Source organism: Plectropomus leopardus, chromosome 14 (genome assembly GCF_026936395.1).
Source record: "Plectropomus leopardus strain MGB_pleo_1.0 chromosome 14, ASM2693639v1, whole genome shotgun sequence".
In the NCBI taxonomy this organism is placed as follows: domain Eukaryota; kingdom Metazoa; phylum Chordata; class Actinopteri; order Perciformes; family Serranidae; genus Plectropomus; species Plectropomus leopardus.
Window position 1 is genome coordinate 15,383,645 of NC_142189.1, and position 17,830 is coordinate 15,401,474.

At 38.7% G+C, this 17,830-nt stretch overlaps 2 protein-coding genes across 13 annotated transcripts in view; one reads left to right on the plus strand and one right to left on the minus strand.

The window, feature by feature from the left end:
• Positions 1–64: 64 nt before the first annotated feature.
• wars1 (tryptophanyl-tRNA synthetase 1) lies at positions 65–6,778 on the minus strand. 2 transcript variants are annotated; one of them, XM_042500273.2, is made up of 11 exons: positions 6,656–6,778; positions 5,488–5,704; positions 4,256–4,364; positions 3,859–3,978; positions 3,560–3,742; positions 3,268–3,368; positions 2,663–2,775; positions 2,239–2,412; positions 2,016–2,156; positions 415–620; positions 65–381 (listed from the first exon to the last, which is right to left on the minus strand). In XM_042500273.2, exons 1-10 carry the CDS (start codon positions 6,767–6,769, stop codon positions 462–464), a joined length of 1,431 nt encoding a protein of 476 aa, XP_042356207.1. In that variant the 5' UTR covers positions 6,770–6,778; the 3' UTR covers positions 65–381; positions 415–461. The 2 variants fall into 2 exon arrangements, with proteins under 2 accessions (XP_042356207.1, XP_042356206.1); XM_042500272.2 differs by having other exon boundaries at positions 65–620.
• wdr25 (WD repeat domain 25) overlaps positions 3,869–17,830 on the plus strand; it is an 80,095-nt gene continuing 66,133 nt past the window's right edge. For 8 of the 11 annotated variants that reach the window (XM_088087756.1, XM_088087752.1, XM_088087754.1 and 5 more), the window contains exons 1-4: positions 3,869–3,929; positions 6,710–6,787; positions 9,073–9,812; positions 16,527–16,674. In XM_088087756.1, coding sequence (XP_087943882.1) covers positions 9,090–9,812; positions 16,527–16,674 — 871 coding nt within the window. In that variant the 5' untranslated portion in view covers positions 3,869–3,929; positions 6,710–6,787; positions 9,073–9,089. The other 3 variants (XM_088087762.1, XM_088087753.1, XM_088087763.1) reach the window with 3 other exon arrangements.

Here is a 17,830-nt window from a genome sequence, read left to right on the forward strand (position 1 = left end):
ATATCACCTCTTAACCAACATCTTTTAAAGTGTAGCTGTGTTGTAAGCAGATATTGAAACAATGTACATGTGTACTCCGCTTTAATTGTCGTTCAACATAAACTGATTTCAGGGCGAGTAGTCTGACTCACATGGACTCCTGTGATGTTACAGCAGCGCTGCAAACACTTCATAAAGATAGATGTGTACATTTGGTGCAGAGTGAAGCTGACGAGTAGCATGACGACAAGCATGAAGGTCGAGCACAATGCCATGTTTAGATTAACATAGAGAAGCACACCATTGCTCCAGTAATTTACATTAATGTTTTTCTCCGGTCCTGTTGCAAACTGTGTGAGAAAATGTCCCTCTTCCCGTTACATATTACAATATTCTTAAATGGAAAATGATGGATTAATTTTTTTTCCTTGTACTGAGATTAGTGACGTGATGGGCCTTCACATTTCAGTTCCTTGTGCAGACTAGATGTTAAAATTTAAAGGCCTGGGTGTCATGAATTGCTTGACGGTCTCGTCTGTGACTTGTTTGCGTCGTTCTTGATGCTGCGCAATCATTGGCTGCAGAGTCTCGATCAAAAGCTTCTTCAGTTCCCCTGTAAGGAGAGCTCCACTCGTGTAGTCCTGCAGTAATAAGATTGAAGGAGTGTGAGCGGACAGAAGGGGTTTGAATAGAGGAAGTTGAGGGGGAAGATAAGGGAGCAGAGATGATAAACAGAGTACAAGATAAAGAGTACAAGAGGAGATACAGAAAGCAGAATGAGATTTACAGTCATGGAGAGGAAAAAGAAAGCAAAAAAAGAGGAAAGAGCATGATTAGAAATAAAGTTTCAGGGTTCTCACATATTTATACCTATTCATTTTCAAAACTTCTCCATTTCCTTGACTTCATCTAAGATGATGGGTAAGCAATACAGTAATGCATTCAGCCTGCACTTTCAAATCATAAGCAGATAAGAAAACTGCTCATGCTTGCTAAGTTTACTTGCTAGTCTCACCACAAACTAACTGCCTGGTTTCTTTACGATACATTTCTGTGAATAACCAACTTGCCAAATGCCACCTGTTTGATAAGCTGTGATTCAGCTGCAGATGACAGTCTGACGCTGCTATACTGTATGACTGTACTGCAGCTGCCCTCCACTCAAGCTAACGTCAGCTATCCATCAGTAGTAACTGTAACCAGCATCATTTAGTGATTCACCACACGGGCAGTAGCCCCTTTAACACTGCCTGTTTAAGGCAAATATCGCACCATTATGCCGCTCACCGTTCTGTATATAAGGTACGAATGTGGAATGGGGAGACAGTTTTCTCGCCTTTAAGATTGGAGGCAGTAACAGCGCGAAAACAGGTGTCTGTATAAACTAGACAGCAGGACGGGACCATGGATACGACAAGTATGACATTTTGAGTTATGAGTGCGATCTACCTCGGGAGATTTAAAAAGTAGCTGTTAGTAGTTTGCGGCTAACTCAAAGAAGAAGAACGGAGGCCCCAAATGTCCGTTATCAGCCGTTATGTAACAGAGACGATAAATGATTGTTGCAATGTTAATGCTTTTGTAATTGTTCATAAACCACTGCTGATGCATATTTTATACATCACATTAGAGGCCAATTCTGTTGTTTTGCATGTCATATCTGTGACGCCTCTTTTGGTTCCACGATGCCGGCATGCAGCCTATAATCATACTGGAGCGGAATGATGCTGCCTTTGTTTAGGTCTGTGTAAAAATTTAAAGAAGGCATAAAGAAGGGACTTTGTGGCTATAGAGCTGGTGAATATTTCCCTCTTTGTTGCTTTTCCTTAAATCTGCAGGAAAGCCTCGTTTAATCTGCAACACAACAGCTGTACAGCATTTTCCTCTTTTTCTCATTATGTGACAGCGCTTTTCTTCCCCCAACAAAGGGAGCATGGCCTTGGCAATAACAAAATCTAGAGAACTAGATTATAAATGAGTAAAACTGAGGTTAGAAACATAATATCATTTGTGTTCTTTGCTCTCCACTGTCTCACCTGTCTGATCTTCTCCAGCTGTTCATCATCCTCCAGGAAGAAGGTCAAGTACATGAAGGCAACGTCCACGTCTGGGTTTCCACCATATTTCCTGTGCTCTTCCACTGTGTCTTTTCCTCCCGAAAATGCATGTTTATTGATCTGCGTGTAATAGTTTCAGAAGTTAGATAGCAACCTATAAAATAGTATTAATTTGACTGGTAAGAACGAGTGATAGTGGCACCTTATTTTTGATCTGCTTGGGTGTGTCGGTGAGGAAGATGGAGGAGTTGGCGTCACTGGCACTCATCTTTGTCTGCGCCCCCTGCAGGGCAGGGAAGAAGGTCGAGTGTAGCAGGGCTGGTTTGGGATACCCAATCCTTGGAGCTACATCACGGGTCATCCTGAAGTAGGGATCCTGGAGGAGCGAGATGAGAGACACTAAAATGTGTCAATTAACCTCCTTTCCCATAACTGCAGTTCTCAACATGATTTTCCCCCTTTTAAATACTTTTCCATTTATTCAGAAGAACAGAGTGCAATGTACCATTGTAACAGGTTGTAACTGGTTTTGGTGGTGTATGTCGTGTACTAGGGCTGCGACTAGCATTTATTTTCATTGCTGATTCCTCTCTATTGTCATCTTATCACTGTGATGCTGTCCTGACCTGGTCTATGGCGCAGGGGATGAGACACTGTATGTCCTTTCTGCCTTGGAAGATCTGCGGGAAAGAGTTACTGAAGGACGGAGCTGCCTGGATGGCTGGGAAGCTGATCTTTCCTGGATGGATAGAAATGATAAACACCAAGAACCATTGAGGTATTCAAACAAATACACTTCAGTATCAGGAAAAAAAAAATAAGGAAACCACAAACATGATTATGGCAACACACTTTGTACGTCAAAAAAAATGTAATCCAATGTCTTGTTTTGTCCAACAAACATTTTCCGAACCTAAAAATATTAACATGGCTATAATATAAGATCGTAAAAGCTCCAAATTCTCACATTTAAAAATGTTTTTTGGCATTTTTGCTTGAAAATAACAATTAATTATCAGAATAGCTGCCTAATAATTTTCTCTTCATCATATAACTGCTTTAATATGGGGAAGTATGAAGCATAATACTGAGTGGAAACTGCTTTTCCTGCATTTAACATTTAATTTTATGTTTCCTCTTTCCAAAATATCGAGTGTAAAATTCAATGAATGCACAAAGAATGATTTGTCCTTTTCCCATATAAATATGAAATATTTTTCAGTTGTCTTACCAATGCAATCACTGTCTGTAAAGCCAAAGATGCCTTTGACCTGGTTGAATGTCACATGCTTTTGGATCTTTACCACATTCCTGTAGAATTCAGGGGACGCACTGGAAAAAAAGAGAAGAAAATAACACATTAATAACACAAAACAATTCAGAGTAAAATAAGAAGTGATATGCTGTTATGTGAAGAAATAAGGTGAATTTTCCTAAATAAATACTTGGGGCTTCTATTCATCCAAGGAAACCCCAGCAGTTGATGTTGTTGGAATGTTAAGATAATTTTCGTCGAATTTTACCCCATGTAGTCGAGGTCAGAGAAGATGAAGGTTTTGTTGACATCAAAACCACAGGCGATGATGTCTTTGGCATTTTCCACAGCGAAGCGGTGACACTCCTCTAGTGTGAGATCCTTCCACAGGTACTTCTCATCGTCAGTCATCTGGATCACCAGAGGGACGTCAAATACCTCCTGCAACCATCTGCAGCAAAGATGTAAGTTTCAGTACCAACTTATTTCTCAGAATTTGAGATTGTGCCTTGCTGCCTTTACTTAGCCATCTCTTTGGCATTACTACATTACAGAGGGAGAACTCACTTGGTGAAGATGAAGGGGATGAGGTGACCGACGTGCATGGCCTCTGAGGAGGGACCTCTGCCAGTGTAAAGGTAGAAGGACTTCTGTTTCTCGTACGCATCCAGTACCTGATGCATATCTCTGCCAGAAACAAGAATAACAGCAAAGTGATATACTGATGTGTCACTGGTTCATGAACTCTCATCGCCACCCGTTTTACTTTGTTAGCAGGAAAATGAGAGGTCAAAGGTTGTTTTTCATTTCCATTTTATGCTGACACGCTGCCCTCAAGAATTCCTTAATGCCTATAGATGATGCATCACACAATAACTTGAATATAACGTGAAACACCCAGAAAGTACACCAGAGGTCAGGAATAAGGAACTGACGACATGTCTTCAATTTCTTAAATGCTGACCTGTGTGAGAAAAAGATTCCTCTTCGAAGAAAGCGGTGAGGCTTCTGTCCCGAGACTTTTTCTATTCTGTCCACCAACTCCTCGTCGATTTTACTGCTGCCAAACCTCACTGAGGAAAGAGATGACACATGGACCGCATTATATATACTAATCTAATCCTATGTTTGTTCATTTCTACGATTTGTTCTTATTTTGTCAGTATCCACTGATTTCTGGGATTCACCACTGTTTCCTATTTCTTAGGTAAGAGTAATTTTTATGAATGGTCAACAGCAATCTTAAAAGATAAGAGAAAAACATGTATTTGTTACAGTCCACAAACTGCTCACCCAAGACCTGGAAACATGTGTTTTATATATCTAAAGAACATATTTTTTAATTAATTAATTAATTAAGCTCATGCTAATTCATGCTTCTACTCCACTCTGCTTCAGAAGGAAATATTGTCCTTTTTACTCCACTACAATTATTTAATAACTTAAGTTACTAATAACCTTCCAAAATATTTTTTTTGCACACAAACTATATAAGAAATTACAAGTGCAACTTAAAGTATTAGTCAATTGATTAATTGAAACAAATATTTTGATAACTGTTTGTCATTTTTCATGTAAAACATTTCATGGTGCCAGCTTCTCAATTTTGACTTGCTACTTTTTCTTTTAATTATTTTGATATTTTAAATTGATGAGTTGTATTAATGTCTGCATTGAGTACTTTTAGTTTTAATACTTAAATACTATTTTCTGATTGTACTTGTATACTTTCAATGAAATATTTTTTTTTTAATGCAGAACTTTTAACAATAACAGAATACAGTGTGGTATTAGTACTTTTACTTAAATGAAGGACCTGAATACTTCCTCCACCGCTGCTGCTGACACGACATTTACAGCATCACAATGGTTTTGCCATTATTGTGAAGATTTTCCTGTAATGCCAGTGCTGATACTCTGGAAAATCATGATTACTTTAGTGTTTCTAAACTTCTGCAGAACTCGTTTTTCTTACAGCCTTATTTTGTTGGCATCTCGACAGTTCTTTGGCAAATATCAGAGTCTTTACACATGGCACCTTATTATTTCTCTTAATGCAAAATTATGACAAAATATAAGAAAAAAATTAAGAGAATGTTACTGCATGAGGCCCAATGTGAATTGTGATGCTGTTGTACAGCTTAAAGCTTAAAACTATGCATTTGCCATAAAATTTCAGCTGAAAGCCCATCTTACCGATGAGTTTGTCGTAATCCACTCCCTTGGCACTGGTCGTGGAAACGTTCCACGGGTCAACTGTGTCTTCATCATCAGCGCCATCTGCTGCTGGACCGTTGTTAGGGGCAACAGAGTTTTCTGAGGGCGGACAGCCTGCCTTGTAATCCTGACCTGTTGTCTGTTTGTAGTCTACTTTCAATTTCAGCAGCAACTGGACAGCAGCATCAATTTCAGCCTGAGAAACCCAAAAACTGCTGTCAAGCAATACACACAGATAAAAGATGCCAAACCCAACAGAATCAAGCAGCACTGCAAAACCTATTCTTGTTATATTTTAAAGTTCAACCAAAATACATCCCTAGTGTGCAGATAGTTTTGTTTTCAGCTGGCATGTCTGTTTCTGAGATTTTTGCATCCCCCTAATGATGCAATGAATGTGAATAGAATTCAATTAGTGGTCTTGCAACATAAAAATTACATTTAAAAAACTAAACGGTCATGTGTCTTTCCAGAAAAACAATATCCAGACTACTGTGGAAAATCTACACAACCTTACTGTAAAGAGTTTTCAATTAAACTATTTTCTACCAATAATTTAAAAAAAAAAGTTTTGTGTTTAGGTTTAGTTTTGTTTAAGTTGTTTTGTGGATTATCCAGAGCAGACGGACACGGTTTTTGTAAAAAGATGTTGCAGGTGAATTGCTTTTAATTTAATTTTTAAGGGCTGTTAGATAGGGGTATCACAGTGTACGTACTTTTTTGTCACAATATTAATATATTACTACAGCTAATTATTTTAATTGCCAATGTGTTGATTATTTTTAATTGATTAATTAGTTTTTGTGTACAGAGCCCCAAAACGGAATCTGACAATAAAACAGTCCAGCTCACTGATTTGCAACATTGCTCACAATGACCTAACACACCCAGAGATATTAAAGAATATCTACCATGTTATATAACTGTGTGGCAACACAAATAAATTAGAAATTATCACATTGTGATGAGGTTGTGGCTACCATCTCAAAACATGAACAATTAAAAACAAATCTGTAAGGCTAGATACCACTGGCACTAAATGAGAAATGTTTTGGTGGGTATAACATAACCATCTCTTTAAAAACTAACCAACAGAGTAAAATCACTGTTGTTTTGTTTTTTTAAACAGTAGTTTACAAGCACTTACTTTATCTGCTTTAGCTGTCTTCAAGGCCCTGACTGTGTCTCCTTGTGCTGTCAGTTTCTCGTAGAGCTCCATGGGACTCCTGGCTCCTTCACCGTCTCCCTGACAGTCTGTCATCCTCTTCAGACTGACCAGGTAATAGCAATAAACAAATCAAAAGTAATTACAAACCAAATACATAACAAATGAATGTTCTGATTATCATGTAGTAAAATGTTACCAGAATTATTGAGGTTGTATCTGCTCTAGCATCACTCATCTCCTTCCACAGCTGATGAGATTTCCCCATATGTGAGCAAACCATAGCTAACTTGGTAACGTTAGAGCTATAAAGCTAGCTAGTGATCTGATACAATCAGTGGATTTACCTCACCCTGCCGTATTTCATAAGTGATAACATTATTAAAATTACATTAATTAATGTAGTAGCTAATGTAATTTATGATTAAATAAGTGACGAGCCGGCATACCGTGTAATATTCTTCACAGACAGCTGACAGCTCACTCACACTACTTGCATCAGCCTGAGTGAGGAGGTAGAGTTTGGATCAAATTCTTCCCCGGAAAAAAGTTTCTTCAAAGGTTCCGCTCTAAAATAATGACTCCAGAAGAGCAAAGTTGCAGAGTGTTTTTATACATTTAATATCAAAAGTTTTTCTTTATATGTTCAGCTTAATTTAATACGAAACCCATGTGATAAAACTAACTTTAAAAACATTCAGGACGGTGTATGTCGGAGGGGCAGGACAGTCGTTTTTGTTCCTACCGGCTGCTTTCAAAATAAAAGCTTGTAAGCGTAAGCATATGGTGACGTGAATGGACAAACCGAAACAATGCTTTTATTCTGAAACTCCGCATAGAAGCTACTGATTTTGCGGGATTTTGGACTTGATACAGGGCGGAGTAAACAGAAGTCGGATATTGATAGTTAAACCTGTTTGCAGGTACAACAGTTGAAGACATACTCACTGGGTAACGTTAGCTCTACTTTGTGAGCTATATTTTGGCTTTAAGTCAGAAATGCTAACGACCAACGTAAGCTAGTTGTGCTAACATTGGTGGCAGTTAAGAGACAACCCAACGTTAATAAGTGTCCTCCTAGAAGACAACTGACTTAAACAATTAAAATGTGATATCTACAGTGACTTTGCTCTGTCCGAAGGTAGTACGTTGATTCATCTTACTTAGCTATTAACCTTAGTCTCGTTCTGTTTTGGCTGTGTCGACTTATAGAAAGACAACTCACCTACTTGACATTAACAAGCTAGGTTAAGGTTTGGCTAGCGTTCATGCTAAAAGGCGTAACGCTAAGGGACTGTTCATTATTTAGTGGATGTTGTAAGCAGTGAGGAGGGCGTTAGTTTTTTTGGTTTGTTTGTTTTTTAAACTTTGAATGGTCGTATTTTGTTTTCATTTGAGCTTTTTGAAACCTGAAGCGACATCACTTTTCTTGGGCTGCTTTCAGATGCTTAAGTATTTTAACCTTTGAACACTGAGTAAATTGGTGTGATTTCTTACAAAAACCTGGTAAAAGAGTGAGCTTTTTGGTAAGAAATGTGCCACAAATTGTAGGAAATTAGTAGATTTACACTTTAAAAAAAAAAAAAAAAAAGGGTAGGGAAAAAATAAACAAAAGCTTGGGAAAAACCATATACATAGTTATTATTACAAATTTAAAATTATGTTATGTTATATATATTTCTATAGATTTTGCCAAGTCTTATCTGCCTTGTTTTTCAACTTTCTTTCTTTCTTTTTCTCTTTCTTTTATCACTAATTATCAGGTAATTCTTTCCTTATGTCCTTATGCTATAGAATTACATTACTTTTAAGTACTTTTTGCTAAGTCTTGTTCGCCTTAATTTTTCTTTACTGCCAATTTTATGGTTATTTCTTCTTTCGTTGCTCATTGCTTTCTTTCTTCCCATGTTTTTAAGAGAAGTTTAGCCAGTTTGTTCAGGTTTCAGAGGGTTAAACACCCTCAGAACTAAAAAACCTGCAAGTTGTTTTGAAAGGCATGTTTTCTTTAAAAATCTCCCAAATCACACCATTTATCATAGCTGTAAACTGAAATTTTTATGGGGAAGGAAGGGTTATGCAGTTTCCCCCAGTCACACAGGGAAGCTAAAGAAAAACAATATTTGTAGCTCTAGGGAGGGTCATGATATATTATTTTAAAAAAGAAATGAAACAGCACCACTGCCACCCCCTTACTCTGATGAATAAAATGGAGTCCCTAAGTCAAAATTCTGCCCCCAAAATGATCTAGTCCTTCCCTTTTTAAGTGATTGTTCAATATTTTTCCTGGTGTAGAAATCCAGGCATCCACTAGATGTCACCCTTTGGCTTCCAATGGATTAATTTTTATACTAACGTCTCACCTCTTGTCCCTTTCTTTTCAATACATTACCTTTAAACAGGGTTTCATCATGCGGAGATGTCCTCATTAGTGGCCTACGAGGATTCAGAGTCAGAGGATGATTGTCCCAATCAAGCTGAGGAGGGGACATCAGCTTCTGTTCAAAGTGGATCTTTTGAACAAAACCAAAAAGTTAGGTTGTGTAATTCCTCGGAGGTAACACCGACCTCTCGAAGCTTCGCACCTGACCCTGACAGATCAGCGTCGGAATATCATGGAAGTTCTTCACTAAACCCACATTCACAGCCACGAAGCTGCTATGACTGGGAAAGAAAATATTGCAGTAACGAGACAGCACAAGAAAAATGTTTTAGAGACACTGCAACTCCTCTGAGTTTACCTGCGACTCAGGGGAAGATCGCACCACTGCAGACTCTTCCTCACATGCCACAAAGTTTGGGTGATGGCTTGAACCCAGCAAAAAGACACCAAACTGTCCCGACTGGTGTCAGACCATACATCCCCAAGAGACTGAGACTTACCACTTCAGTAGAGACAGTGGACCCAGAGCACCAAGCAGAGAAAGTCCCAGGGAATCAGATCAGGGAAAGCCAAATTCTTTCAGACGTGTCAGCGAGAATAAAGCCGTATCTTGCCCACAAACCCGGTGCTGCAGGGATACCAAGGAGGCTTCTGATGAGCCTGGGAGGCCACCAGGGTCCAGTCAACATGGTGCAATGGTGTCCTGTGCCTCATCTCGGTCATCTGTTGCTGTCTGCCTCCATGGACAAAACTTTCAAGGTAATGACCTAAAATAAAACTGACTTTAAAAATGACACACATTTATATGTAGTGTTGGGACCTCTGAAAGCAATAAAGAGGGGATTCAAGGCTTCTGTAGAGTAATAATGTGGGCCAGGGATACTCAACTTGCTTTGCTCCGGGGCCACTTTTACAAAATGACAGAAGGCCAGGGGGCAGTTGATGCAGCCTCATACATGTTTCTAGGATTTAAGGACGTTTCTAGAATTTTTGGACTTTTTAGAACATTTCTACAACTTAAAGATGTTTCTAAGATTTTAGGATGTTTGTAAGATTTAAGGACATTTGTAGAATTTTAGGGTATTTCTAGGATTTTAGGACAGTTCCAGAATTTCAGGACGTTTCTGGGATTTGAGGAAATTTACAAGATTTTAGGAGGTTTGTAGGACTTTAGGACATTTCTAGGATTTTAGGACATTAGGGGCTTAGCTAGGACATCTGTCAGAGGTTGTGGGGGATCCTCCACTGGCACTTTTTTGGATGAACAAGCTCTATTTTGATATTGTTTTATTCACAGTATTGCACACAAAATGGTTGGGGGGCCATCCGGCACCCTACTAGGGGCTAGATTTGTCCTGCAGGCCGTAAGTTGAGTGTCACGTATGTAGCCTTTCTTAACTCTTATTTTATTCAAACTGAGTTATGCAATTCAATATTTAGATTTATCATTCTGTTTTTTTTCACGTCATAAAATTTGTCCTCCTTGCTTAAGTCGTCTGCTCCATGTACATGATGATTTGGAACTGTGTTTTTTCTAACACAAAAATCCATTTATCACTATCAGTATAGTTTCAGGCAGGTGCCAAGTGCACCGGGGAGGTCTGAGGAGATAATCACTTACCTGACATTCAGTGTAATTGGCACAGAGCTGCAGACAGTGAGATAATATCTGCCCCGCTGCCTCGATTTTATGAATGTAGCACAAACCACCTTCTTTAGAATCATATCTGTCACTGTCAGTTGAATGTATGTCAGGACCCAGGGGTCTTCCTATCTTTCTCTCTCTTTCTGTTTCCCATTCCACCTCCTTTTCTGTATTTCACACCAGGAAAACAATCTTTCATTCCCCTATTGTAAAGGTCAAGTCATGCAGGTGTCTACCATTTACTAAATATTTCTATCCCAGTGCGAAACCATGTACCCCACCAATATCCTAAGAGGGCTCTGAATAATTAATTATTTGAATATGCATGAGATCATTTGCATAATCATACAAGTGCAGCAGTATGCCAGCCACCTCTTCTGGCACCTGGAATGGGCGGTTTGGAGCAGATGGTGGAGACGAGGAGAGAAGGGGAGGAGAAGAGTTAGTTGTTTGTATCCAATGATTTCTCTTCTTCTCTAGCTCCGACTGCCTAACCAGCTGTTTTGTGTGACATGAGTAGATAGAGGAGCACATGAAATACTCTTACTTGTCTGTGCATGTGTCATTGTGAGTCATTATGCTCAGTGTGACTGGAGGATTTTCAACAGGTCATTTATTTTCTCTATAAATGTTCGTACTGACTTTAGAGATCTTCAACCTCCTCACAAGTTAAGTTAGCCCAATTATTGGCAATGCATTCCTTTAACTGGAATCTGGCAGAAATAATTTAGACTAGAATTGCAGGATAATGAGGTGATATGAAGATTTTATTCTCATGACTGTATGCAATCCTGGTGATTATTCAGTCCTAAAATGACACCTAAAAATCAACAGGAATTTATTGATTCAAGAAGACAGATTACCATAAATGTTTTAAAACAGCAAGAGTAATAGTTAATTTATAAAAAACAAAACAAAACATTTTTTTTTCATACAAAAGCACAACGTTTTTTTTTTAAAATCTGTGCTTTAGCTGTCTCTGTTGAAAAAGTGAGTGGCAGAGGATAGAAGATGCTCCTCTTCACAGCCACAAGCAATTATTTCAATAAAGACAGTTATTTATTGGAACAGTAGAAATCTTTGGCCATGTAATAACTAGATGTTTTATGCCATGGGCACAAAACATACTGCTTGGCTAACAGGAATTCATTAAATATTATGACACTGCAAACTGTAACTGCATGACGGCAGGTAACCATGGCAAAAATACTTAAGTTTCACACTTGGCAGTTACCATGCATTAGTATAATTTAGCCTTGGATTAAACTAACCTCAGACTCTGAAAACATGTCGGGCTGCAGCTAACAATTTTTCACTGACAATTATTTATAGAATTTTTTGATTTCATGGTTAATGGTTTGGTCTGCTGAAAGGCAAAACATTATTTTTAAAAAATGTCAATTACAGTATATTATCGCCCAAAGTAAATCATTGCTTGATTTGTCAGATCAAATGTCGAAAAATATTTGCTGTGCGTTCCAGTACCCATTCTACAATACTATTTAGTATATCAGAAAAATATCTAGTATTTCCCAATTCATAGTATATCAAATGTAGCATGCCAAAAACCCTGGATGCCATATTTCATCAGGTCACATTTTGCAGTATGCAAGCCAGCATGTTTTTCTGGCTGTTCTGACCCCTAAATCCTCTGTGCAGCAGACGATACATCACATTGACTGAGTTACAAACAGATGACACCTCATTGACAGTTAGTTGACAGCTGTCAGAAGCCGCAATGATGGATGACACAGAATTTAGGTGACTGGATAGGAATAGAAAGTAATAATAGGAATATTCATTCTTTAAGTGAACAGAATAAACATGAAGATTACCAGCTGCGAAAGGATATAACTATGAAAATAATAATGTATTATTATACAATTTATTATAATGTTAAAATCTACAACATATGCAGTTATTACTGAAAAGCTAAAACTACGTAGATTGCAAAGTAACAATTGCAAAACTCTCCAAGATGACCTTCGTCTTTGGCAAGCTTGTCGAATGGCCTTTTGTATCTCCCAGGTAACATTAAGTGAAAATGTTAAGCTAGAGGTTGTAGGTTCAAATTTCAAAGTGCAATGTTATGACAAAGTAGTGTGTCCCATCTGTCCGCACACTCATGCATGCAACAGTACATACTTTGTAAGGGCACTACGTACTGATCATTACAAAAAAAGTAAGCAGTTCGGAATGCAGGGTCAACAAATACTTTCAAATGTGAATCTTTAATGAGGAAATGTTTTATTTTTTTGCAGGGGCATGCTGAGGGTGTGGCCTGGTGGGCCACCCCTGAAATCTGATTGGCAAACCCAGGTGCCACCTCATTACGTTTTGCTCATGGTTCAGTTTGAATTGTTTGACGAGTTAATTGGTTTCGTTTATTGGTGCAATTCAGTCTTAAACCTGAGAGGCAGTCATTTGAGTAGTGTCTAGCCTAAATCGATACAACTGTTAAGAATTTGTTCACACAGGCTTATTTAGTTTATTTTTTGTAACTATAATTGTGTTGGCACTTTGTACTTGCTATTGCTATTGTAATTTACTTTTGGAAGAACAATTTCTTTGTCAAAGTATGGAAGCTTTATTTTACATTTGTGTGGTGCCACTCTGTTGTGTTATGATTAGTAGGTCTATTTTTCTAACTAAATTAAAAGCAGGAATATAACACACTGCAATGTTAGTAATCAAAGTAGCTATGGGAAGCGGTGGCAAAAATGGTCAATTAAAGCTATGATGACATGTTTGCCTACAGCAGTGCTTGTGCTTCATGCCATCCCTGCATAAGCCCCACTTGTGTCACCCCAGTTAGACAAAAAAAGGCTGGACACACCATTGCATTTTTGCCTGAAAAGTACGTAATGTGCATTCCACATTACTGCAGCATCCCTGTTTGGATTCTCCTTAGCCTTTGTTACATGCCACGGTCCAACTTTTTGTTTGTGCAACAGTACATTCGGGGTGCACTGGTGTAGAAAATTACAGGCGCATATGTGAAAATGCAGCTCTGTGTATGTGCTGTTGTTATTTTCCTTTATTGTGGGAGCTTGTCAGAAATTGTTGCTTACTTATTGACATACTGCACAGCTCTATCGATTATGTCTTTCAGCACTATTGTGCTCTGACTACGGTTATTCTTTTCTATTGTCTCTGACTGAAGACAGGGAGGGGGCACACTCTATGAAGTCTTGACACTTACCCTCTTTGTGTTTTTTAACCCTTCAGGCCTGTCTTCTCTCCCTCCTTCCTGTCTGTCAGTTCCCTCTGAGGCAGAGTCAGACTATCATTATTCCAGCCTCTTTGCAGCTGTTGTCACCATGGCTACGGCAGGTGTAAGGCAGTGGTTTTAAGTTGATAACACGAATACCAATTTAGTTTTAATTACCGAGAGTCATTTAGGAAGCAGATTACCCCAATGAGTCATCTGCAAGGATCCGCTCTGCGTGTCTGTTAAGTGGCCAGTGAAATTAAAGGGGATGCAAATAAACAAGCACTCATTTTCACCCGTGCCTAGGTCTCACATTGTATGGGATTATTTGCAATTGTGTGTGTAGTGAATGGTGCTGTTACTGGGAATATCATTAACGCTGTCAGTCAGTGGAACAGCAAGATGCCATTTTGTCACACTTGTTATGAAGAAGTCTGTTCAGTTGAAGCTTTCAGATACTGTCATCAGATTTTCATGTTACCTTGAGATGGCAGTGTTTCCCTAAACCTAAAATCACACAGAAGCGGCAAATCCTGTTGCAAAACGAAATGGAAATATTATTAATAGCAGCTTCACCCCAATATTTAGCTTTTTGCAATTAAAAGTGTGACTCTGTCTCTCTATGTCACTTTTTCCTCTCGCCCTGAAGGCATCTCTGGCATTCTGTTTGTTAAAATACTGCCTGCTGGATTGATATGTCAGCTCCCTCCTCCCCGTCCAGCTCTCTTCCCCCCAATCTGTCTCCTGTGGGAGCTGTGGTACAGAACTTCTCAATGTGTTTCTTAAGCTATATGGAGAATTTGGCTTTAATAATGAAACACAGGGAGAGGCAGAGAGGGAGCTGCAGCGCCCCGCAGATCTTCAAAGTTCCTCTGCGGCCCTTGCAATGCCGGGGAAGCAAAAAATACTTCATCATTAGTGTAATATAAGTCAGTAGACACCAGTCCAGCCCACCCACTGGATTTCAGGCTGGGCTTCAGGGAGAAGCTTTTGTCTTTTGACATTCCTGACAGAAAAATCTTTTTTCTTCATCGGGAAATCAGATGAAAAGCGTGTCACAATATTGACCAGCCTGTTTGCCAAATAACATTTTTGAAGCACAGTGCAAAAACAACAATGACTAAAGACAAATCAACAATAGAACAACCTGGCACATTAACACACTCATTCATGAATCACCTTTTTAGACCTCTTTTTGCACTTTATTTGCACCATAATATAACAATTTAAGCTAGCAAGGTGTTTGATAGTGTATTCATGGCAGCCACTACAGAAGGCAGCTGGGTGCTTTTCTTCAGCTCTCTGTAGTCAGAGAAACCTCTAACAATACAAAACCATTAGTGCCATTACACCACACAGGGAATTGATTTACAGGCACACTCAAAGGTAATTAGTTTGATTAATTAATTATAAAGGCTGTCTTTGCTTTTAAATCCAGCAAATAAGCCTGATTTGTATACGTATTATGCTAACTTATCCAGCGGCACTTTGCTCAGTAATTTAATTTTGTGCCATTACAATAGAATTTAGGGGAGGAAGACATAGATTGCATCTTTCTCTGCTCTAAAAAAGAGACATTCACCAACTCTCATCGACACAGGAAGAATTTTCAATGCCGTAGGACACATTGAATGCAACATCTGCAAAGGCATGGCAGAAGAATTTCACCTTGTTTTCTTCTTTTTGTTCGGGAGAGCTGTGGCCGCCAAACCGGGCCTTGACTATTTGACTGTCATTGAACTGCCTTGAAATGTATTTCATAGCATGCAGGTGCTTTCCCTCTGTTTGTTTGAAGGAAAGCACAGTATGTCAGTGCCCCTGATGTCTTTTCTCTGCCATACTGCATGTTTTTTTTATTTGGTGTTTGTTTGAGGTGTACAGGGTATACAGGATGCGGGGGTCAGTGCAACTTTACGCCTGTTAGCACACTGACAGGACCTTCCTTTTTTTTGTTTATAGAGCATACAAAGACAGAGCAAAAACTGAATTACTGATACAGCATGGATGTGTCAATTGCTTTAAAGTTACAGTTCAACCTCCAAATCAAAAATACATGTTTGCACTTGTAGTGCTTTTTATCATTCTAAACTGTTTTGGTGTGAGTTGCTGAGAGTTAGAGATATTGGCCGTAGAGATGTCTGCTTATAAAGTCTGTGGATTAAGAGTCTGTGGACTCTTGAGTAGCCGGGTCATAATTTCTGAAAAGAGACATTGCTGTTGAGTTTTTCTAACGTTTTTTTGGCGCTTTGAGCACCTCATGCCGAGTGCCATCTACTGTAGTTTAATTATATTGGGGAAAAGGCAGACAACTATACGACCGATGTCTCAAACAATCAGCAACTAACCAAAACAGTCTGAACTGATAAATAGCACTCCAGGTAAGATGAAAAATATGTCATTTTGATTTTGGAGTGAACTGTCCCTTTAAACTCATTAATTAGTTCCTGTCAACTCAAGTTGTTTGGCAGCACATTCTCTGTATTTCATGCGGTAGAGCTACAAGAGCTGTCTTCCAGTACGGTTTGAGCTTGTGCGCAGTCAGGAAAATATAACTTTGTTGCTGCAGTCTAGGTGTGTTTGCAATTTTGGCTTGATGCGATGTGCCCATGTGTGGCAGGTGTGGGATGGAGCAGAGAGCGGGCGATGCCTGAGGGTTTACACCTGCCATTCGGGAGCTGTGCGTGACGCCTGTTGGACCCCCTGCGGGCAACACCTCCTCACCGGCTCCTTTGACAACACGGCTGTGATCACAGACGTAGAGACAGGTGAGAAGCAACACTTCCTTCTGTAGGACTGATGAAAACAGTGTCGCATAACAAACCGCTGTGAAGTCCTCCACAAGTCGTCATTCGATACAATGTGTTAATGTCTACAGGCCTGATACACTACCACTAGAAAGACTGTGGTGTACCTTTATATTCTTTTATACTTCTTTATACTCCTAAAATATATATATGAGGAAGTTACAGTTAAACTGCATTATATTTACTCAATAGAAATTCTGTTTTATCTGCTTTTTAACAAACATTTTTCTCCAAGCATATTGCTTGTGTTGTGGGAAAAGAAAACTCATCTGCGATTTTGCTCCTTGCAAATTTAGTGTGTTTTGTCTAATTCAGAGTTAAAGTTAGTAGTTAGTAATTTATGTGTGGAGTGACTTTGAATTGCCTCAGGGCCCCAAAACCTGTTCTAAACTCATTGTATAAATTGCAAAGCTGTTTCTCTCTCCCTCTCTCTGTAGTCGTGACACATTTTGGGGACAGACTTTGAAATCCACATTTCTTGAGCAAATACCGCCTGCTATCAGAGAGAATTGTCAACTCATTTTCCATCTTCAGTCTGACAAATCCCCCACTCTCACTGGTTTCTGTGGGAGGGGCAATTCAATTTTTTCCCCAAACAATAACTAGAGACTAGGCATGGGACGATAAGATTATAACATGTCACTATTATTAACATTAAAATAATTGGTATTTGCGATATTATCCTGATATGCATCAAAATTTGCTTACATATTTTAAAATGGCACATACTGGAATCAGTTTACCTAACATTTTGTTAAAAAAATATATTTTTATTGCATCACAGGTATGACACACAACTTTTTACTGTACCCCCTTTTTAGCGAAAAGTAATCTAAAAAAGCCAGGCTTTTCAACTATTTGAAATAGTATCATATCCTTTGATATGAAATATGTCAGTGATTGATTATGATCTTTCTGTTTTTTTTATTTTTAGACCGAATCACAATTACAATAACTTCAGGGTAGAAAGCTCCTGTGTCATGTACAAACAGCACTGAGCAAACTCTGCCTTAATAGATTAAATAGCCACCTAATAAACTTAATATCTGTTTACTTTTATGCTATATTTAGAATATTTTTACAGCTTCAACTTGCTGTTAGACAGCCCCTACAGATG